This window comes from Chiroxiphia lanceolata, chromosome 11 (genome assembly GCF_009829145.1).
Source record: "Chiroxiphia lanceolata isolate bChiLan1 chromosome 11, bChiLan1.pri, whole genome shotgun sequence".
Classification (NCBI taxonomy): Eukaryota; Metazoa; Chordata; class Aves; order Passeriformes; family Pipridae; genus Chiroxiphia; species Chiroxiphia lanceolata.
Genome location: NC_045647.1, coordinates 16,949,412 through 16,973,914, shown reverse-complemented (window position 1 = coordinate 16,973,914; position 24,503 = coordinate 16,949,412). Strand labels below are relative to the sequence as shown.

The window sequence follows — 24,503 nt, the reverse complement described above, 5'->3', positions numbered from 1 at the left end:
GCAACAGGCACAGAAAGAAGTGACTGAAAGATAAATCCAGTGTGCAAACTGCAAAATGCATAAAGCAGGCAGCACTCACACTGCAGCAGGAAAGGAGGCAGGGACCTGCAGCACTGTGCTCGTTCAGGCTCACTAATAACAAGTCTGAGAAGATAAACTAGAAGACTTCATTTTCTTCTTAATAATCTAATTTGTATTGGTGGGCTGAATAGGAGAACTACGTTTTAAAAAAAAATTTCTTTCTGTTACAAGTTTAGGAAAATCTCCTCTTCGCATTCAACCTAACAACTGCCAGAAGAATAAAACAAAGATAATATTCTGTAAGCAGAAACACAGTCAGACATTTAAGAAGTGCTGAAATGCTTCAGTAAGTGCAAAGCTTGTTTTGTCTGGAGCTTCATTTTAATGTATTTCTGCAGTATCAGCACAACAAGCCTCCAAGTGCCAGTTGGGACATGCAAAGGCATTGATGCAGAGGTAAGACCTGAAAAGGTCTTTTAAAATAGATTTGAGAGCTGTATTTTCTAGCTTTGGCAATACCCTTGAGGAGGACAGTTGTACCTCCCCATCTCTTCTGCTCACAACCTGCAGCTGTTCTGCAAACAGATGGAACAGCCTGTCTTGCTCAGTGTGCCCCTGGAAACATCCTCCAAACAGCTTCTGCCAAAGAAGTTTTAGGATTGAAGTTACTTCCCACATGTAGGAGCTACTGACTTCTCTTGGAAAACTGTTCCTGCATAACATGGGATCTCTACTGGATCAGACAGATGAAAGATTAAGATTACCCCTGCACTGGTTTCATACATTGCATTCCCAGCCCAGAGCAGGGAAAGTGAGAAAAGGAGAGAAAGAGAATATGGGAATGAGACAACAGCAGTATAAATTTAAATCAACTCTTGGGTCTTTGATTCACCACGAGGATTCACCAGAACAGATGAGAAGGAGGGCCCAGCTCACTCCCTTTCCTGCCATCACCCTGCAGAGGAAAAGCAGTGCTGGGCTCTAAAGCTGCATCTAAAAATCCCTCACTGAAAGCTCCAGATACTGAGAACTGATTATGTAAAGCTGCAGCAGGGAAAACATTCCCTGTACAGTGCTGAGCTTTTTCAATACAGGTCTACAAAACAGCATAGCATAATTAAGCTTCCATAAATATTAATAATTCCATTTGTAATTCCATTTCTAGTTCCTTCTGCTCATCCAATAATTAATATTGCTTTCACATCACCATTACAGATAACAGCTTGATAGTAGGAACAAAAGATTAGGCCGAATATCTCATTTGTAATGAATGGAGATGAATAATATCAGGTGCAAATTGCAAAGGGCCAGAGTGCAGACACTGACTCCCCAGTCTCCAAGCTAACTCAACACACAAAGGTTTCTCTCTGATATTCACAGGTACTGGCATTTCCTAGAAAGACACTAAGAAGAAACAATTTACCCTTAAATTATGAAACACTCACTGGAGATCTAAGTACATCTGAAAAATACATGTCAAATGGAATTCACGGAAATGCACTCCAGTGTTTTAAGAAGGACCAAGTTACCTTCCTAGCATGGCAACATTAAGGAAATAGAGGTGGAATTAACACCTCTGCCATTGTGGTGAACTCACTCACAATGAGGAGAGCAGAGCTGTAACAGAGGGTGTATGAGAAGCTGTGAGGCAAAACTGATGGGCAGGTGGGGGACTGGGTAGACATATATATATAAAACAAATAATCACACAATTCAGAGCAGAATTAGCACGTGAACTAGTGTAATGCTTCACCCTCAGCCTTGTCTCCTTTTCCTCCCCAAGACCTGCTGTTCCTTTGGTCAGGCTTCCCCTCCTGTTGCACACTTTGCAGCGCAGAGCTCAGTGTCCCTCAGGCACATCTGTATTGTACCTTCCAAGGGCTTCCTTGGGCAGCATCTCACACTTTGATGCTCCAGTTTGTTATGCAGGAGCAGCCTGGGCTTCCAGATCTCACCCAGGCCTTGAGCCCAGAGCAGACAAGCCCGGTAGTGCCCCAGTGGAGAGAGCACACAGAACAACCTCCCTCCCTCAGTTAATCCTAGAAATCCTGTTCTGGAGCACTTGCAAAGGTGGGAAAATTCAGCTCACAGGCATGTTCCCTACAGAGCATCCAAGCCCTGCAGCTGAACAGGCTCATGGCAAGCACAAAAACTCACCTGTGAGCACTCCTTTTCCTCAGCTGGGAGGCTCAAAGCTCTAAAGACTGTGTTCCCTTCCTTGTCCAGCAGAAAGGGAATTACTATTTCATCATCTGCATCATCATTCAGAACATTTCTAAACAAATTAATTCCTAAGTAGGCAGGAGCTTAACTCCCCAGTGGACAGAATATCCAAGAATGCAGGATGCTTCCACCCCCACTGACAGAGAATCCCAAATCAATATTGCTTTGGGGGATGGGGGCTTTGAATCTCAGCCAGCCCACTTTCCTCTCAAGTCAGCAGCACTCTGGGACCTTTTTTGATCCAGAGCCTTTTCTTTTTTGATTCCATGCCTCCAAACCATCTGCTCCTAAAGAAGCCAAGGTGTCATTCTGTCCTGTAAGAGTCATGAGAGGCTTTAAATCCAGCAAAGGGATCCATCTCCCTCAGGGCCTGTCCCTAAGCCCCCAGTGAGAGGGGGAGACAGGGAAGAAGTCCTTCACTCCAAACTGCCCACGATTGTTCTGCTTGGCTAATCCAGTTTCCCCTTTGGCACACTGAAACCCCTGCCAAAAAGCCAGTGTCCTGGATTTCCCCAGTGCTAAAAACTGCCACATGCACTGTCTCTCCTCTCAGCACCTCCACTGGGGTCTTATCTGAACATGTACTTTCTAAAAGGCTTATTATTACTTAGTATTTTTATAATACTTTTTTTTCCTGGTGCCTAATAATTGAGAAATGAATTCATTATCCTCCTGTGAGCCTAGTGTATTATTCTGCTGTCATCCAAATATAGATCAGAAATACTTAGTAAATGCTTCTACTTATTTTCATCTTCATTGACAATTGCACCATTTCCATTTCAAAGAGGCCTTACACAATTCCTTTTCAGTTTCAAGCAGAATGTTTAAATTCTTTAGCGTCCTTGAAGAGATAGCAGCCAGGGATAATTTCACATTTTCCCTTTCATTTCCAGTTTTCTGCACTTCATTTCTAATTTCTATTAACTGTGCCCTGCTCTGCCTTCCCTTCCACATTGCTTTCACTTTTTTTGTTCCTAATGCTGTCTTCACCACTGAACAATGATCAGCTATATGAAGATAACTATTTCCTGAAGGCAAAATCACTCCTCTTTGCACTGTTCTTAAAGAATACCTAATTCTAATAAGTGTTTTCTTATAAAACACTCGCCAAGTTTAACTCAAAAAGTCTTTTAACTTTGGGTAAATTATATGTTACAGTATTATCTGGCAAAGCCTTCTTTTTATTTAGATTTACCTTTAACAAGGTCACAGTCATGCAGCTGCTACCAGCTTCCAATCCAGCTCTGAAACCCCCTGCTCCCAGATATGCTGGGTCTGATAAAACACTATTCAGTGATTTCTTGGAAGTCCACATGGCACATCAATCCTTCCACCCTGAGAAGCTTCACCTGCTGATTTGTGTAACCATCACACACTTATCTTTGGATGCAGATTCCTGGACTCCAGTGGTCCAGTTGTCACTGAGTCAATGTGGCAGCAGGGCCTAACAAGCATCTCCACCCCCAGCACCCAGTGAGAACATTTCTGCAATCCTTGGCATGCAGAGCATCCTCCTGCTGCTTTCACTGGTGCTGGGCTTAGAGCTAGACCTTAAAAATGTGCTCCCAAAATGAGTGTGAAGGAAAGGAAGGAAAACATCATGGATGGAAAATAGCAGAGAGGGACAAAGTAAGAGCCTGAATTCTGCACAGTGCTGCTGCTGATGCAGGCTGGCAGCTGGGGATTGAGACCCCACTGCCCTGGGGGGACTCCAGCAAGAACAAATGCAAAGAGATCATCAGTGAAAGGAGTAGAACTGTCTTACTGAATCTCTCATCTGGGGCAACAGCCTCTTAGGTAGAGCCTAGAGGAGAAAATAAGAATGGAAAAAGACCACATGAACAACAGCATTTCCTAAAAAGCTTTGAACTCCCAGGACCATGGATATCTCATGCCACCCAACAAGAAACTTGCTCTCAGCATCTAATGAAGTGTTTGGTCAAACTGGTTCCTCCTGGCACCATCACTGAACCATCCTGTGCAAAGACAAACCCTCTCAGTCCCAACTGCACCAGATACCTCCAGCAGGCTGACGTCAGGGCCACCAAGGATTAGAAAAGCACATGATGGGAGGAAGCAAATTACACCAGAGGCACATGAAGGGGGCATGAAACAGCCCCTTCCCAGCAGCTGCTGTCTCATGATCTGCCCTTGATTCCAGCACTGATGACGGCTGTCCCCAACACTTAGGTTGCTGCTGCCTATGCACTTAGAGCTACACAAATTTGGGAGCCCCTGGCACAGGTTACAACCACAGGCAGAATTCCTCTTTGATACCACTTAAGCCAGAATGAGTTCTGAGAAACTGCTGCCACATGTTCCCTCCATGACGCAGGGCTGAGTGAGGAGCTCTGACTCGGTGCTGGCTGCAGTTCCCGAGACTGCAGTGCCTGGTCCCACACTCAGCACTCCGCAGAGGAGAGACCAGAGCTGGGCAACTGTGCCAATCCCCATGGCTGAGAAGACAGCCACATGTTCTTCCAGGCAGGAGCAGTAGCACTCAGGACTGTCCCTGTCTATGGGAAACTTTCACCCGCACACCAAAAACTCCGTGAGGAACGAGTAGGTCACTTGGGTCTCACTCAGCCTCTCCTCTCTGAGACAAGTCTGGCCCAAAGCCTTAAAAAACATGAACCCCCCTCACCTCTGAGACTCTGATGATAGCCTGGCTTAAGCAAGAAGCCTCCAGTGAGGTCAGGTTGGGTGTCCTGACACCTTACCTGTAGTATGCCCTTCCTTGCAGTGCTGTAACTCCACAGGCAGTGACCAGTCACCACTGGTTAGATTCACCACAAAATCACAAGGCACCTTCCCTTCCCCTCACCAGCCATGGCTTACTTGTAGACCACAGAGGTCTCCAGGAGTGACTCACTATTGACAGTGATCAGGGTATTCTGTGCTGTCACCCAGAGGAAAAAAAAAGAGGCTTCATGGATAAATTTTTCCACACCCTGACCCTCCATCCAGGAGATAGGCAACTACATTCCATGCTCTGTTAGGTTCCCTTCCCTACAGAGGGAACTCTGAGGAGAAGGTGGTGTGAGAATGCTTGGCATAATGGGAAACCTTGTCCTTTCTGGAACCTGTCTTGTTCTCTTCTGACTAACCAGGTCTGAGAACTTTAGGATGTGCTGCATAATCTCCTACTTACCCAAGCTTTCAGGAAGGAGTCAGGGAAGAAAAAGCCATTTATGAGAAAAGATTGGGTTTGTGGGAGCTTGTTGAGCCACAGTGTGTAGTCTTCAGGGTATGTGACTATTTACTTCTGCTTTAGCTGTACTTTTGTCTTTCAGCAATGATAGCTACAGTTCTTTTTTTTTTTTCCATTTACAATTACTCACCATTAACTGAAATAAGTTTTAACCTGAAATGTTAACTGAATACCAAGAGGAGGAAGATACTTTGAGCAGCAGCCACTAACCAATCCTGAGAAGTCAGGCTAAAGCCAAAAGGCCCCTTTCTTCAGCTTGTCACACTTTGCTCCCCCTGTTCACATGAAGCTCTGCAGACCTGGGAGCTGCAGCTGCTTCCAACAGTTCTTCTCATGAACCTTTGTTGCAAGGTATTTACATCACTGTTTACCAGATATGCAATGGTATTGCATCTTAAATATATCAACTACCACCCTCAAATGAACATTATTATCATTTCATGTTTTACCTATACACATACACACAGAATTTGTTAAAAATTAAGAGCTGTTTGAGAAACTGGGACAGGAAATGGGTATATCAAATGCAAAGTGATTTTTTTTGTCAGCCAAAAAACGCCCCCAGACAATCACACAGAAGTGCTCTTAAATTTTTTGTTTAAAAGCAATCAGCTTTCAGCTGGATTGGCTTTTATCACATTCTGCAAACTCCTGGCTCCCCAGCCAGCCACTCACAACCAACAACTGCTGGTATTCTAAAAGAGCACCAATATCTTGCGGGTATTGTCTTGAATTTTCTTGTGCTCAGAAATAGTGCTTTGGAAGGAATGCCTGTGTTTTATCCAAGTATCTTTACTTCACTGTCATACTGACAGGAAAAATCTCTGAGGGAAGTGAATTCACTAAAACCATTAGAAAACACACAGACACAGAACAAAGAGGCAACAGCCAGAGACAACTCCTCTGGCACAGGAGGAAGGGAGAGCCTTGGGCATTCCCCCTCTTTCCTTGTGTGACATTCCTTTATTTTTAAGGCACTCCTAGGAGTTTCCTTCCAGCAAGCCCCAGCTCAGAGGGCAGAATGTAGGGCAGGAGCCATGCACCCACCAGACATCACATCTGAAACAGTCTCAGCCATTTCCAGTTGCCAGAGCTCACCCCAATCACTGTGTCTCATTTAGTTGCTACCCAAAGGTATCTTGGGCCTGCTGGGCCCATCAGGATAGAAAAGGCATAAAACAATGACATTCTGTGTCCCAGCACTGCAGGTTTTACACTGTTACCACAGGGCACAAAGCAGGACACAAGCATATAACACTCTGTGAGCTGGAGAGTGACTTACCCTGGGGGAAATTCCCAGCTGACAAAGGATTCTGCCCAGGCTTGTGCACCACTTTGGCTCCGTTCACGCCGCTGAAACTGGTTTAAAGAAAGCAAAAAATAGGTAATTTCACTCTCTGAGAATATCTTCTTCCAGGAAAAACCAATTTTCTAAACAACACATCAGGCTTTTTTTTTTTTTAAACTAGACTAGCACAGGCCCTTGCTGCCTGTTGACCCAGCTAAATGCAGACAGCTACTGAAATTCCTAGAACAGCAGCTTCTTCGAGGCCCAATGCTCACAAAGACCCCTTCCACCTGATTTGACCCACACATTTGTCAGTGCCCAGATTGCTCTGCTGGAGGATCCAGCATTTCTTAGGTTTGTGGGCTCATATCCTATGACTCTACTAAGTTTATTCTGTAGTCCCTTCAAGGATCAGAGGCAAAGAGCTTGATTTACATGGCCTGTTAGTCAATTAGCCCATTTTCAGCAGCCCCTTGTTTTCTGCACTTTCTAGACATCATAAATTCTCCTGGACTCAGAGGAAGGCAGGGACATTGCAATTTGCTGTATGATGTGGACAATGGCTCCTGCCCCAGTTTGAAACCCAGAACACTCTTTTCCTGCTTTTGTCTCAAAGTGGAAAGAATGAAACACTCATTCCTGGGGTGAGGCAGCAGCTCCTGACCTTGCAGGAACTCTGTAGGAACCAGGACTTGTTGCCACCCCAAAGGTGAGAACCTGCTGCTGTGCTGTGCAGGAGGAGCTGTAAAGCCTCTGGAACCACACTCCCACTTTCCCTTCCCCTTCATTCTATCCTAAGAGGATTCCTAAGGGGAAGAGTTTCACTGCTGTGCTTCAGACATCAACACCCCTGAAGGTGCGTTTACTTTCTCCTACAGATTCTTTTCCTTTCCCAAAGCTTTTGGCAGAGCCCATTTTCATGCTGTAAACTGGATCACTGTGTACCCTGTGTAATTTTTGTTACAGAAAAGCTGCACTGAGCATATTATTATTTTACACATTATCCTTTCTCTTCTGTACCTTTTATCAGATCACAAAGAATAAAGAGTTGATCTCAGCTATCAAATAACCACAAATGCCTGCTGCAAGTCTGAACCAGGCAGAAGTACAGATATTACACACAGATAAGCAGAGCTCTCAGTAATCTAAGCTGCAATAATCACCTTACAGTTAAGTGTATTGCATAATGGGCTGTTCGGACCATAAATTAGCAATAATATGGAATCAATTCAAGTAAAAAAAAAATCAGAACTTTGCCTTAAAGAATGACCTTTTTAATCAAATCCAAAGCTTTCAATTCCATGAAAAATAATTTTCTGTCCCAGCATTTTTAAGGACTATGGTAATTTTTCCATTTCTTGTCCAGATCTACAAAAAATCCTTTCTTTTTTACACATATTAAACCCCAAATATTTCAGTTTTCACAGGCTATCAGGTTCAGTCTGACTCTTCTTTCTGAAGAGAAAAGCCTCATCTTATTTACCACCATATTTATGTCTCACCCTATTTAACCCTCATCTTTCAGGCACATAAGTAGGGCTGGATTTGTTTCCTTTTAATACACACAAAACTGTGAGACAAACCAAAAATGACCTTGTGCAGATACAGTTTTCTTGGGAAGCCAATGCTTTCACCTAAGCTCAGGTTAACAGAGAGAGGAACACTAGGAAAGGGAATATAGTCACTTTTCAGAGAACTCTACAGCAATGAAAATTAATCTCAAGCACAATTCTCCACTTCTTCCTGCCCTGCTCACACATCAGAAAGCAGTGCCTTTGGAATAAATCAACACCCAGTCAATACAGCACCACTTTGCCAGCACACTGCTGCAGCCTCAGCCCCACCACTGTGCTGGGCAAAACTGAGCACACCACAGTGTCTCTCCACTACTCTTTCAGTGAGGAAAGGTCAAACAGATGAAAAATTAATCAATACCTCCTCTGAGACACATTTACTCTGCCAGAGAGATGTAAAGGAGCACTACTGCAAACCAGACCTGTGCCCAAGCTGTTCCACACACTCTCTGCAAGGACACAATCTTGATTTACACACAGCACCTGCCTGGTCTGAGTGACACCTGCATGAAGGGCAAGCACTTATCAGCCCTCAGCAGCCAGGCAAAAGGCCATTTGTCACAGGTGTCCCCCCTTACCAAATCAATCTCATAAATACTTCACAGACCTCATGGACCAAGCTTAGCACAGAGCAGTGGCAGAACCCAATAATAAATAAACCAAACCCCAAATAATCTGGTCATTGTTTCTGTTGTCCCTTGAAAGAGAATGAAAAAAACCCCACCAAGCTATTTGATGCTCCTCAACCTATGACACATTGTGTTACATCATAAATACAGCTCTTGGATAACTACTAAAGTCACTGGAAAGCCCATGAGCTGGATCTGAGCTGTCAGCTTCAAATCAGACGCCTGTCAGCAGAGACAGGGGTGTGGAGACAAGCACCCACATGAGCTGCTATGATCAGAGCAAGTGATGCTCCAAACCTTCTTGCAGAGATCTTATCAGAGCTGGGCAGGCAACAGGCAGGTCGTGAGTCACCTGGCAGGAGTCCCACTACCACTAACCCCTCCCAGCAGTATCAGGACTGAAGGTGGAAAATTACAGGTGTGCTGTAGATCAGGGCTGTGTAACAGGTCTGTGCGTGGCTTTGTTGCAGACACTTCCAACAGGTGTCAATGGGGACAGCTCAAGCACAGCAAAGGTGTAAGAACTTCAGAAAAGTGGTTAAAACAAGCACTACACCTTCCCAGTGACAGGTTAGAAGCACCTCACACAAATATCATGGTGATATTCCATGACATTTGCAGCTGAGCTTAACTTTTACCAGATGATGTCCTGTCTCTATGATACCCCTTGCCAGGGAAATGAGGAGCAAATGCCTCATCACCTGCAGAGACTGTTCAGCATTGCTCCTGCTGGAGCAGAGGTCAGACCAAAAGGCACAACACTGAGGCTGGGGCAGCTCCTGACTTGTACAGTTCTTTTCAGAGCATCACATCATGTTAGTTCACTTCCTCAAGTGGATTTCCTCTCCAGGGCCTGGCACTACTGCCTTGAACACAGATTAATATCCTAAATCGCACTAGTGTCTTAAGTGAGACACAAGTGGGAGATGTAACTTCTAAGATAAAGACCTTTCACTATTCATTGCAGGGATTTTATGCCTTTACTGGAAAAATCTTGACAATCATGAAAGAAAGCATTCAGATGACAAGACAACTGTGGCTGGGTTTTCAATACATCTTGTGCAACACAGTCCAAACTCAGTTTGTTTTGATTGAATAAACTGTTCTGAATGGGATTTATGAACACACTTTTTGGGACTCATGCACTCCATCCTGCATTATTTACTGCCCAAGTGAAGTTGATGCACCAAGAGCTGGCCAGGTTCAGGAGAACCTCATTGCAGTGACTCTCACCACTGGCACAAGTGGAAGGACTGAAACTCAGCTTGAGAGAGGAGCCGAGCAGGTCATCCTGACAGGATAAGCAGGAACTGCATTTGTGTGTGGAAAAAGGACCCCTTCCTTGGAAAATACACTTTAAAATTTCTTTCAACCCAGTTATCACTGCTAACTAGCAAATACCATTCACTTTCCTTTTCTTATTGGAGAAGTCTGCTTGGGTTGCTCCATGGCTGGCTGCCTTTCCATCCAGCTGAGGGTGGGGTCTGACACCCACTGTTTGCTTTCACAAGCCCTGTGGTTGGGTAAACTGGATTAGACAGGATTTTGTGGCTAAATAGAACAGGCAGGAGAGGGGAGATGGGGCAGTGACACAAGGAAAACAGACACAGCAAACATTTTCCAAACACTTTCCATTATTCTGAGGGCACTGCCATTCTGGAATGTCCATACCTGAGAGATTCTCTACACAATTTACAGGCATACATGAGCTCTTGAGGATCCACTATTCTAAGCTCAAACACCTTGCAAAAAAAAAAATGAAAGTTTCAAAACTGAGCATTCGCTTGGAGTAAAACTCCAAGTTTACTCATTTTTCAGAATTATTTCAGTCCTTTTACATCCACTGCAATTACATCCACTGCTCTGGTTTGGAGTAAAAAGTAACAAAAAGGGTAGGCAAATGAGATTTGAGCCTTTTGTTTCTGTTATTGGTGTTTGCTGGAACTAATATAATAAAAAATACCTCCCCAATGTGTTTTCTTAAATTTCTCTCTTAACTAAGACAGTTACGAGGAAAAGGAATGAAACCAGTACAACACTTACCAAGCACCTTTCCTGGTTTCATTTAAGCTGTGAAGGAAAGAAAAGAAAGAATGGAGTGGCAGAGGAAGAAAAGAAAACATGGTAAGAGAGACAGAAATTTGTGTTGACTATCCCCTATACAGACTATTCTCTACGTTAAACTGACAGAAAGTATAAAACAATTTGGGGCAAATCTCAGAAGGAGACAGATTCATCCCAGTCATGGCTTTGTGTGGCTTTCAACTTCTTAGTGAGCAGCATTTGTTGTATTCACCTCTTCTACTTGCCAAGGCTGCCTGTAGGCGGGCTCCTTCCAAATGCCTCTGTGATGCTAAGGCAAACATCCTACCACAGCTTAGAACAAAGACATTCCTGTCATATCTCAACAGGCATTGTTTGGACAACTGGGGACAAAACTTTTGTCTCTACAGAATTATAAGCCTCCAACTTAATTTTTCAGATATTGCAGAAAACGAAAAGTGAAAGGAAACCCCTCCTTCCTGCACACTGCAGATCTAAGGCTCACAGAAGCCAAGCACAGCTTCTACCTTCTGGAAACCAGACTGACATTTGGGCTTACCACAGTGGTACCTGGAACGTTTAACACCCCAAATATTCGGAAGAACGAGGTAATGTTGTAGCAATCATTCCATTAACAAAACCCAGGTCATTTAAATTTGATCACCTTCGTCTAATGAAACAGTCCAGGTGCCAGTCTACTCCTCGTAATGTTTTCTGACCATCAGTTTTCCTCTGGTAATGTTGAAAGACATTGTTGGGAAGAGTTAGGGTAACACTGTGCTCGTTTCCAGACAGGATATGCTAGAACAGTTTTGAACATAATTTGTTTTCATTTATAGTAGGTAAGACCAGAATTCAGTCCTGTCTCTCTTGACCTGTCAGGTCAAATGGGGAGAAACAGGTAAGAGCCTCCCCCTGGGAAATGCAGGTTCTATATTCACTTTATCCCTCCAATGCACTGACTCCATCAATCAATGGCAACTTTCCAATGCTCTGCTTGGCTTTACTGCCAAGGCAGGACCCTGCTGGGAGACAAATATGTGAAGTCTATTGGTAAGAGAAAAATGCTGCACAGAAAACCAAACTTCTCAGAGCTACACCACGGATATCGTGACAAAACTCAAAGCAGCAGCAGATTTTTTCTTCAGCTGGGCAGTAATGCTCCTCTAGCTTTCTCCCACATATCTCTGGTGCTCTCCAGGTCTGCAGCCAGAAGGAATAGGAAGCAAACTCTCTTTGCCCTGAATGCTCAGGTCTGAGCAGGAGCTGAAAAAAGGTACTTGCTATGCTGCCCTACTACTCCTTATTTCATTCCAAATGCATCTTCTCTTTGTTGCTTGGTTCTTGGGTTCTTCACCCCAATTCCAAAGAACTGCCATTTCTGGGAGTACTTTTCTACACACCACTACCAAGGGCTGAAGGTCTTGTTTTACCTGGCTGGTTTTTTGCTCATCTGTTTGCAGTTTTCTCTCATTTTCTTGCCTGAAAAGTTCAGACTTGTCCTATAGGTGAGCATTCCTCAAAACAGGTACTAAGACACATCCTAATCTTTTATGAGGAGTTAGGGGCACGGAGACAAATCACCCTACTACAGTCACAATGCAGATCCGTGCCTGAATGGAGCAGGAAATGGCAGCAGCTGGGAAGTGGGAGGGAAGAGTTAGCACAGAATCCTACCATGCAAGTTTTGGTTCTAAAATATGGTGTGCAAAGGCTCTACACTCAGTAAATCTGGCCAAGTCTGTTTTTAAACACGAGATGCAGCCAAAGCTGGATATTTGCACAGCTCAGCTATCCTGAAACTCCCCATCTCCTGTAGCTCATTTGTACCTTGGCTATTGATTTTTCATCACAGCTGCTCACTGCCGCTTCCCCTGCTCCTGCCTGGCCTGTTGGGTCAGGCTGTCTCTGGCCTCTCCATGCATAAAAGGAAATGAGACTGTGCAAGATTTAACTTGCTACTGCAGACTCCTCAGGCTTCTTTACAAAGCTCTTTTGGTTTTCATTTCTCCCTTTGAGACACTGCTCCAGAATCTCACTCCAGTGGTTGAAAATCTGATTTCCAGGCTAAGTTTATTAATAGTAAATTTGCACCACTTTGTCCTTGTGCCAGCATTGATCTTTATTATAAAGAACTTTTCTTCCCCTCTAGTACTTACTTGCCAATGAAGTGTTTACAGAGAGGCATCCCATTCCCTCCCAGGCTTTGTTTTGCTAGGCAGAACAAACTCATCTCTTTTGGTTTTCCCTCACCTGCCAAGCTTTCTGTCCCTTCTCATTCCCCCAGCCCCATTCTGGACCTGCCCCTGTGCAAGTCCATCTTTTGGACTGAACCATGCACAGAGTTCTTGGCACACTCCTGTATCTTGGTTTCAAACCTCCCTGTTTGTAGCAGGACTGTCTCCCTGAAACCATCCTGCAACCATGTCAGCCCTGACACACCCTCACCACACATTCCTATCTCAGTCAAAGTCCCTCTGATGCCTCCAGCAGCTCATTCCCTCCCCTCCTCCCACCTGCCAGCTCCTCATGCACAGCATTCCCAGACTGGCTGGGCACACACATGGGGTGAGTGCCAGCACTCAGTCCCACACACACTGCAGGGACCAGTCACACTGCTCTGCTCCTCAGCCTTTAAAACAAACAAACTCCCACAGATCCTGAACCTCCTGATCTGGGGCCTCCTGGGCCTCCTTCCCTTGATGGTAGACTCTTCTGAACACCACAGACTCTGGCTTTCAGCCCTGGATCTTCCCTGGCTCAAGCAGTGGTGACAGAAGGACAGAGCCTCCCTCAGGCCCTCAAACCTTAGACCTGCCCTACTCAGAAGTGCACAGCCCTTAACTAGACTCCACAAGCCCTAAAATGCAGCCAAACAACCCCTTCAGATACATCCACTGATCCTCCTCTGCTGCCATGAACATCCTTCTCCTAACACAGGTCAGTTCTCATCAGGCTTCCCCGCTAATGAAACACCAGTTCCCTGCTCATGGGAAAAATTCCTGCTAATTTCCTTCCTTTGGTGCTTCCCTGTAGCCTCTAGTGCTGGATACAGCCATGCTGTCTCCCAGATCCCAGCCTTTGCCTCGCCTTTCAAAGATCCACCTTCGGTATAAACCCAGACTGGGAACAATGGCACACGGAACATCACTTAGGAACGAGCAAAGGCATTTCCATACTTGCATAAAGAATCAATTTGGACATAGCTAAACCCAGATCTTAGCCTAGGGAATAAAGAATTCTTCTGTTCCTTGATCTAATTCTGTGAACTGGGGCAAGTGGGGACATTTCTTATTTATAAGAAATAAAATTCAGAGGAGCACACCCACGGGAATTAGTCCAGTGCTATTCCAGTGGCATGGTTCCAGCAACTGCCCTCATACCCTGGCTGCACTGCTCCAGGATCCCTGCAGTAATACTGACATTAAGGTCACACAGCACAAACCAACTCATAAACCTGCTTGTTCTACGCCCTCAAAACTTGTCCCTCATCTTCCCATCTCTGCATTTGCAGCAGAGCTGCCACCACCTCCATTTCTGACTTTTTGGGAGCTCGGCCCTCCCTGTTAGGTATGAGTTTCTGTCACTGATACCATTCAGAAAAGGACAAAGGAAGGCTTTACATCAGTGGAGTGGGGTGAACAGCTGTGCCTTGCTAAGGGCAGAGCAGTTCAGCAGCACCCTGCTGATCCAGTGCTCTCTGCTGAGGTACTTTACAGCTCAGAACTCTTGATGCCTGGATTGTGTATTGACTCCCGTGAAAATAAATCCCATTGTCACTGCAGCCCTTTGCCATGTCACACCCAGATCTGCTCCTCCCCTGTGGATGCTATTCCCAAACTGAACATGTTTGCTTATAACAAGCAAGCTGCTTCTGTATTTTTTTTCTTTTAACTATAGGGTGTAATAGCTGCATGGATTTAATTTAAGACTGGTAAGTTCTTCATCTGTGCTGTGATCCACACTGGAATTTGATTCCCTAGACTGTGGATTCCCAGCAGTGTCTGCAGTGGTGAATGCTGAAAGGTAACCACGGGAACACCTTCCTCCACGAGGGTAGCCAAGGCCCTCCCACCAGACATCCCATGTCAGTGCAAAGCAGGACAGGAAAGGAAACTTTGGCTCCGTTGATTTTGTGCCCTCCCAGTCATTCAAGGCATCTTCCCTGCTCAGGACATCCTGGGTGGGTTTTTTTGGAACTTATTTGTGTCGGTTGTTTGGGCAACACCTTGGAGAAGAGAAAAGACACACCAACATCTGGCACACCCTCCACGTGGAGGGAGGCTCCATGGAAGAGGTCCAACAAGGAGAGCACGCTGTCCTTTCCCTGCGAGGGGCAGGAGGGACAGGCTCCTGAACAGCAGGAGAGGAGGAATTATCTCCCCCCCGACATGATGTGCTACAAGCAGTACAAAAGCAGAGCCAGGGCAGGGCAGCTGGGGCAACAAAGGGATTTTGAGGACTTTCAGTATGGAGACTTGGGCTTACGTCCTAGTGAGAACATCCAGGTCTTCTCTACCAGAACACTCAGGAGCGTGACAAAGAGTGCCTTTGCTGGGACAGAAGGACAGCCAGCAGAAAAGCACCAAAAACAACAAAACAACCTCTTGGGAAGAACTTCTTTTAAGAACAGGCCTTTTCTTTAATTTGTTTTTGAAAGAGCATTGGTTTTGATAAAAGTTCCTGCCAAAGCTCCTTGGAACAGCTTTGCTTCTGGCACTTCAGAAACTCTATTCCAGAACATCCAAATTTTATCACAAGAGGTTTTTATCCCACGTGCATGGTTACTGCCTTGCCCTAACATGGAAAAAGCAGTGAAATATTTTATTACTTTGCAGATCATTAAGACAAATCAGTTATATTTGTTACTCCACAACAAAATGTTACCCAATTTTCTAGATCAAGGCATTGCCGGGTGCTGGAATGGCACTGCCAGACTCTCATTACATTGCAAACAAGGGAGTTCTTGTTCTAGGAAATAAGATAAGATGTTTCATTGATAATAAGCAGCAGTTGTTCTTACTGATTAAAAAAAAAAAGGTACCTAACTACTGTTTTCTTATATAATATACATACTGTGACCTGCTACTAGGTTTTACTTAGCAAATCAGCAGGAAACATAAGATGTACAACTTAAAATGGATATAACTCAAAGCAAAAATTCAGAAATCCCAGAGCAGAACATTTCTAAAACTCAAAATCTGGGACACACTGTCCTTGTAGGAAATTTTGCAAATTATTTCATTCTGATTAAAGGGAAAAAACCAATTTGCCAAACAAGCTTTAGAGTGTCAGAACTTCCCAGGAAACAGCAATTCTGAGTTAAGCTGTATCTTTATTCCAAGAAGCCCGAGCAGGATTTTTTGCTAGGAACAAAGTCCAAGATGATCTGGATGGAGGGAATTCTGCAGGGATGCACAGCACAAACAGAGAGGTCAGAGGAGGTCAGGCACAGCTGGCTGAGCAGGGCCTGGGTGGGGCAGTAGGGCACTGTCAGATTAGAAGGGGAAGGAAAAAGGGGGTTCCCTTCACTCCTCTGCCCATGGTCTGCAGAAAGCAGCAGGTCAGACCTCGAGAGGGAGAAGTGTCCCACTCCTGTGTGGGATGGACAATGACATCCATGCTCAAGGCTCTGCTGGCCAGTGCCCACACGTTCCAGAAGGGCCCAGGAAAAGGCACCACCATCAGAGTGGGCTGGGGTCTCCCCTCCTGCCTTTCCAGACACTGCACCAGCAGGGGAGGGTTCCAGCAAGCACCAACCATGGCAAAGATGGGATTCCAAGGAGTTATTCTGTGATCAGGACAGCAACAGGTTACAGGGCGTTCCTCTGGATGCCTTCATCTTCTAATTTTTGTGCTCATGACCTACCCTGGCCTTAATCCCAGCCCTACTTAGTAACAAAATTACTTAATTACTACATTAAGTAATTTATCTAATACTTAACCAATTTTATTAGATTATCCAGCTTTCACAAGTTACACAGATCACCTCTCCAAAGACAAGATTTTTTACTCTCAAAGCATTTACAGCCTTCTTCTTTTCCACCCAGGCAGTGACGGGTGGAAAAGCCAAATTAAACAAATAAGTAACTACCTCCATAGTCTTGGCTTTATTGCTGGTCAATAGGGCACACAATCAAGCCCTGAAGCAGAACAGACAATATATTTGTCAGGCTTATGGAACTTACCCTGGAGTTTATTGCACAACTCAGGACCTGCATCACGTGTGTGTGTGTGTGTGTGTGTGTGTGTGTGTGTGTGTGTGTTGCTGAGGTGCTGCTGAACAAAGGGTTACTGTCTGCTGACACAGACAAGACAAAAAACTCACTGACCTGGAAGTTGAAGTACAAAATCTACTTTCAGCCTGAGTGCCCACTGCTCATACACATTAAATGAAGAAGCCTTGTTTGAGCCAAGTATGATCTTAATCTGCTCTTCTGGAGCATGGAGAGCACATGGCAGCACCAGGACTCCACCCAGCAAATCCCATCAGCTGCAACAACACACCAAGGACAATGCAAGACTAAACTGCCTCTTAGATTTTTTCTGTCACAAGCTCACTCCAAATTATCTAGCATAAAGAAATTTATCCATGCAAGCCAACAAGATTGGCAAGGGGAGAGTTACACAACAAGATACTGGCAGGGGAATAGAGTAGTAAAAATCTAGAGATGGAGCAACCTGTGAGGAGTCTCTAAACTGTATGGCAACACAAACACAGCACAGACTGCAAAGGCTCAGAGAAGGACTTCCAGAGGAGCAGCAAGCTCAAAGTCAAAGCATGGCAAGCAGGTCAGTCCTGGGTAAGTGGCAAAGCAATAGAGGAGAGGAGAAAAGATACATCAGTTTAACAGTCTCCAGTCCCTGGAAAGGCTTAAATCAATGACTGGACGCTTGTTTCACAGAACACAAATACCACACGGCACCAGGTGTGCCAACTGGAATGACTGGGATGACTCCACTGAGGTCAACAGAGCTGTAACAGCTTGCTCTGGATTTACAGCTGGAACATCAAAGCACTACGCAAATCTAAGTAATTAATCATCAGCCAAATTCCAGGCCAGGAGTTTTATCATAATTCAAGCCTTTTTCAACAATCCAAGCAACTGTGTTCACATTCCAGTCTTAGATGTGTATTCCAGTTCCAGCAGTGAGGATGTTGATGGCAGAAGCCACTCTCCTGCCAGCACTGCTGGGTCCTGCAGCTCTTGCAGCAGCTCAGGCTGCCAGGTAAGGCCTCCATGGCACTGGGCACTGTGCTGCCAAGTGAGGGGCATGTCCCACTATGTGCATGTTGTTGTGTATGCATAAAACACAGAGACAAGCTAACCACCAAGAGAAGAAGAAGAAACAGGTGGGTAGCTAAAACAATAACAGCAGCTGGCATAAAGTGGAAATCAAAATCTCCCACATAAGAACTGAAGACATCCCACTAGAAGCAGAGTTCTGCCTCCCCTGTACTCCTGACTTTTACAGAAAGTTTATAGAAGCTCAGACCAGTGGCACCTTTGTGATACACCCTGAGCAGTGCTCTGCTCTCAGTCAGTAAAGCTCCTCAGTCCTCTGCTCTGTCCACTGTTTCCTGCCCAAAAAACATCCACATCAGAGAAGGGGCTTTACTCACTTGCTGAAGTGCAGACATTGAGCAGAAATGCTCAGTTTGCCTCCTACATACAACTTGCACCTTACAGAGACTCAGCCCCACACTTGTACCATGATTTCAGAGTGCCAGGGCAGGAATGTGGCAGCACAGGCCAGCCCTCCTCAAACCTTGGCTTCATTTTAACACACCCTTTCTCAAGGATCATCTTCTCTAGGTGAGCTTCATGTGCTGGTTTCTTCACCACTCCCTTCCTCCAAACAATTTGCCATTTATGTGCCCCAGGTCCTGCAGCAATGGCTGTGCCAGTAACACCAACTGTGAAAATTACCCTCCTGTCACATCCCAACACCGAGCCTCTCAAAACCGAACATTTCTCTGGTCACACTCTCCACCAAGGAATAACAACCACTACTTCCTGCTCTCGAGGCACTATCATCCTTCCAAGGAACAGCTGGGATATACAGTATTTAAAGAACCAGTCAAGGGAGGAACCAGGACAGCTACAGCTCAGTTGCCAGATCTGCCATTGAGAGCACCTGAGCTCTTCCTGAGACTCTGCCATGGCTCTTCCATTGCTGTGCCTCAGTTTCTCACCACACCTGTTGGCCCTGGATATTTATATGGCAAACTCTTCTTTGCCACACTGCAAATTCCAGCCTGGGAGCTCAGAATCTCTGCCATGTGTCCTAAAGCTCCCTGTCATGGACAGGATGATCTCAGAACATCCCACCTGGCATGAAAGAAAGGATGAAGTGTGAGACTACTTATGTGGCCCTTTAAAGCAAGCTGAACCCAGAGTAAATATTCAGTGTGGCCAAGGCCCCTTCCTCCCTAGGCAGCAGTTTGCTCACACAGTGCTTCTAAGGCCCTCCAGCCTGTGGTAGCCTTGCTCATGGAGCCATGGTTACCATTGTAAGGCTGATGGGGCAGCTGCCACTGCAATGACATGGTGATGCCCACTCTGCCCAAAATGCTGGGGTGAGCACACAAGGCACAGGAGAGTGACCACTCGGGTGTGCTGGTGAAGGGAGAAGATGAAGCAGATCTTTAGAGCTCAGTTCTGACACCAACCACATTAAGGAGACAAACCACGGAGACCACAAGGTGTGGCAGCACTTCTCTGCACCTGCCTGCAAGGCAGCACATGTGACTTGTGCACTGCCAGAGCACCAGCTGCTGTTGTGAACATGAGGCACATTCTCAGCAGCAGCAGCAGCCTCTGTCATGCTCTCATTGTGCTCAGAGATGCTCTTGCTGCAGAAAAACTAGTGCTAGTTCTCTGGCTCACTCTGGGTTTGCACTGGAAAGCAGCAAAGCCAGTCTGGTTTACCAGGCTGCAGCAGGGTGGTGAGCCCTGTCACCAAGCAGCAGAGGAGAGGAATTTCATGGAAGTTGGCTTGTTCTTTGCTCTTTCTGGGTGTACTTGAAGAAGAGCCATAGGACAGTCACAGTCCTATGTAACAGGGTACCCACATCCTCTCTATCAGGTACTCTCACAACGGTTTATAAGACAGCAAAGGAGTAACATTCCAACCAGAACAGCAGGGAACAGAGCAAGCAAAAATACACCAAGGTCAGGCCTGCAGTTTGTCAAACAGCAGGGATCTGCATCCAGATCTGCTGAATCCCAGCATAGGATGGAACCACTGGAAAGTTTCCAGCAAATGCAGCATTAAACTTCCCAAAGGGAGCAAAGTGGAATGACAGCTTATTTGCCTCTGACCTACTAATAGCAGATGAAGAAAAGTGCAGGTCACACCTGCTTTTGGGCACTGCTGGAGCTCCTCAGGCCTTGCCTGTGGGCAGGAACTACTGCAAACAAGCTCCTCCTTCTTTGTTATCCTTACCCACTCTGCCCCCACAGTGAATCCAAAGGCACGTGGATTTCTTTCCTTGGACACAAGAGAAAGAAATCTAAGGCACTTTGCTCAAGAGAAAATCCCTTGAAAAGCAGTTAATTTTGCAAAACCTCCAGTGGATCTGCACACACCATACTCCCCAAAGGCCTGATACCAGGATCAAGCCCAGAAGGAAAATCAAAAGAAACAGAGAAGGACTGTGACATGACCCTCCACAGGAGGAAACATCTGAAACTTCTGACACTTAACTGAAAGCATATCAGAACATCTATGGAAAGGGAAATAGTCTGGAAACTGGATTAAGTCTCTCTTGGTATCTCATTATCATCCTGACTGTGAGAGAGAAGTCTTTTTTCACTGGGTATTTGTCCCTCTGGATTCAAACTGGAGTGGAAATTGTAGTTTATTAAAACTTAAATACACTTTTTGATAACTTTCCCAGACAAACAAAATGTTAATGCAAGTTTTGGCTTAGTCTTCACTTGGGAAATGACTCCTCTGCAACAGGATGAGCTCCAGCAGCTTTGTTATTCCACTCACCAGAGGCCCAAGTATCACCTGCGACGTGTCTGCGGCACACGTGGTCCCCTCACGTTTCACAGGCAGGGAGGGAAGGATGTGCACAGCTGACAGAAACAACACAGTGTTGGAGTTCTTTCCCTCACAAATGAAGACTGAGGAAACATGGGAACAGACATGGAAGGTGCTCTAAGGAGAGAGGCAGCTGTTCACCTCAGGACAGGAGAAGTGCTCGGCTTTAATCACTCCGAGCTGCCATTGCAGGGGATAACTTTGCAGCAGATAGAACAACAAAGCACCAAAACAGACTGCATGCAGAAGTCCTTGTCAGCACTGGGAGCCTTTTAGGTCAGGCTGGGCAAACATTTGTCAGGAATGATGTAAGGCAAATTCATGCTTACTTGGACAGAGAAATTGGGCTAGATGACTGTCAAGCTCTCTTCCAAGCCATTTTGATCTATGGCCCCACATTGAGGAACATGGCCAGTAATCCACACACATTCGGTTATCTGGGTCCCCAGAGATGTTCTGTGTCACCCCAGTGGAGTCACCCTGTCACTCAATGCCTCACAGGGGCAGCAGTCTCATTCCTACAAGACCACAGGTAGTTTATCCTCTGTGAGGATGAACATATTTCTTTCTCTCTCTAAGGTCCCTGGGAAAGGCCCTCTCACCCCACATCTTGGGTGGACACTGAAAGCACAGGTGGCACTTTGGGGTGCTCATGTGGACATTACACCACAACAAGAATGGTTCTCTGTCTCTGACCTCCAGCCCTAGGGGGCCTTCAGGCCCCCCATCAACAGCGTGAGGTACAACCCCAGTCCTGTACCAAGCTGTGAGTCCCCTTCCAGTTTGTCCACACGAGCCCAGTGTCGAAGCTGTTTCACCGGCACAGGAATCGAGGTTAAAGCCCCACTTTGCAGCTGCACCGACCCTTCCGCCCTCTGCTGACCCCAGTTCTCTCTCTGGGGTCTGGCCCTCCCCACGCAGCGGGCAGGCTGAGGCAGGAGTCTCTCCGGCACGGACACAGCTAAACTGGGCCCGCAGCTCCATCTGCAGGGCTCTGCCAAACCGCGAGCCTTTCCCAGCTCGTCCTCGGGGCAGGGCAGTTACCCCGGTGGATCCCGCACACCTGGTGACCCCAAAACACCGATGGGAGCACACACAAACCACACTCGTCAGGGGCCCGAAAGCAAAGGAAGCTCCTCTCTGAAAGCACCACCTCAGGAATCAAATCACCGTTTTACTGGGTTCCAAAGACCCAGTAAATTCCCAGAAAATTCCGTGTCTGTCAGACACTGCATTACGCACACTGCCAACAAGGGAGGCGTCAGCCTCCTGCGGCTCCAGGGAGCTCTGCAGAGCTCACATGCACAGGGAGCTGAGGCAGCTCAGCCTCCTGCCCACGGGCAGCACAGACACAGCCCAGGGGAGCCCCCTAAAACCACCACCTCCAACGAGCTTTTCTGTCCCAAAATGAGCCCGGGCCAAAACGTGTAAAGCACTGAGGAACACACTGTACGACACCAGCACATTCCCTGGGATGTGAGTCTGACAAGAACATCCAGCCTCTTGGGAGGAACAGCAATTTTTCTCCACTCTTGTCTTTATGAAAAGGTCAGCAGCACCATGTGATTTTCCAAGACCTATAACCCCTATGCAATGCAAATCCATGGAAATGCAAGCATTTTCACCATTGCTTTACTATAAATATAGGAATTTAACACTTGCCCTACTGGATTAGACCAACGGTCTGTCTCACAGGGGATTTGTTCTCCTCAGAGCTCAGACAAGTGACTGATTGATGCTTCCAAGAAAAAGCACACTGCCTTCCCCAGCACCCTCGGAGGGTCAGCTAACTGCAGCCTGCTGCAGGGAGACAGCCAGCCCCTGAAGAATGAAGCATGATGCTGTAAAACTCTCCCATAACCCAGCTTTTAAGGCATCCTGCAAAAGCAAGCTGTGCACGTTGCTCTGTTTCATACATGAACACTGGTAACAGCCAGGAGAAATCTGTGAACCCATTTCTTTAAATTTATTTTCTAAACAGAGTCTGAGAAACTGAATTTAAAAAATACCCATGAATTACTATTAAAACCAAATTCACAACCAAACAAAACAACACCTCTTTGACTAAAATTTGTACTCATGGCTCTGGCAAAACTCTAGCAAAACAGAAATCAGCTCTGCTGAGGCTTTATTTCCAAACCTAGGCTCAAGTGCACTTTAATTGACCTTTTTTAGTTCTCTCCTCCCCCCGATTTCCTTTACTGTGTTTGACCAGGGCAGGTACTACAGGCCAGAGAAGACTCACAGTTTCAAATAAAGAGTGTACAGGACATGGCTATCTCCTGGGGTGGATAAATGCAGTGTGAGAGGTACAATGGGGGAAAGGGCAGTGTGTGCACAGGGCTGTAAGAGCCCAGAGGGTGGGAAGGATCCAGCTGGAGACCCGAGCACTGGGACATCAGCGAGAGCTCGGGGCTCTCTGGGGAAGCAGGGCCAGTGTTCAGCAGCTAAGGGGGAATGAAAGAGCAGGGAGAGTGGGAGAGGTAGAGGGGAAAGGGAGATGCATTAGTGCTTATGAAATGCCTCTGAATCTGCTGCAGCCTTCCCAACAGACTCAGTTTGCTGATGCACCTCCTGCCTAATGTTTCTGGCAGTGCAGTCCCAGTCCAGCCTGGACAGGGCCTGACAGCACATCCCTGGCACACACAGACTGCAGGGTCACTGTCTGGACACTTCCACCCCTACTGAGTGCTCACCTCCACTGGCCCAGCAACTGCTTCCATTTGGACACCAGATCCTTTCCTTTGCTTGCTTTCCTTCCTCCTCTCACTAGCTATGGTCAGGAAAGGAACTTGCAACACTGGAAACAGCAGCAACAGCAAGCAGCAGCTTGAATTTAATCCTGCCATTATTTATAATGTCATGATGTTGACTGTCCATTTCAGGGACTTCTCTCAGTGCTGTTTCAGACAGCCCTGCTCTGAGTCATCCTTCCCAAAGAGACAGACCTCAGTTATTCCCACACTGTCAAGAGACTGAGTCCTACTCCAAACTTAGCTTGCTGTCAAATTTTGTACAAGTCATTTCACCTCTTGTTTTCCAACTTCTCCATCTGCAAAACTGGAGTAGCAACTCTGGCCTTCTGTGTAAAGTCTTGCTAGTAACAGCCTCGCATGGAAGTTGGGCACTTGTATTACTATCAGAGCAATGTGTGGGTGCCAGGTGTTTTGTCAGGTCTGAATAACTGCAGAGCAATTCCTGTAAAGACACTGATCTGAAGCACTATCTTTATTACAGTGTTTAGTCTCATTCTGGCAGCATCCACCAAGTGTCAAGGGCTGTAGATCAGGTATTGTAACATGTGCACTGATCCTTCAATGGCATGTCACTCAGCAGGAGTGGGAAACAAAGGCTGATTTACTGTTGGAGCATCAGGATCCTGGAACAGAACCGAATTTGAAATGTGCAGGTCAGTCATGTCCTGTTATACCTGCAAATCCATGTGCCAATATAAGCCAGAA

At 46.0% G+C, this 24,503-nt stretch overlaps 1 protein-coding gene across 1 annotated transcript in view; it reads right to left on the bottom strand.

The window, feature by feature from the left end:
• MAPKAPK3 (MAPK activated protein kinase 3) overlaps positions 1–24,476 on the bottom strand; it is a 124,547-nt gene extending 100,071 nt beyond the window's left edge. Inside the window, exons 1-2 of the mRNA XM_032699563.1 lie at positions 23,739–24,476; positions 6,738–6,814 (exon numbers count right to left, since the gene is read on the bottom strand). Coding sequence (XP_032555454.1) covers positions 6,738–6,814; positions 23,739–23,891 — 230 coding nt within the window. The 5' untranslated portion in view covers positions 23,892–24,476. The remainder of the gene's footprint in view (positions 1–6,737; positions 6,815–23,738) is intronic.
• Between the last annotated feature and the right edge of the window lie 27 nt (positions 24,477–24,503).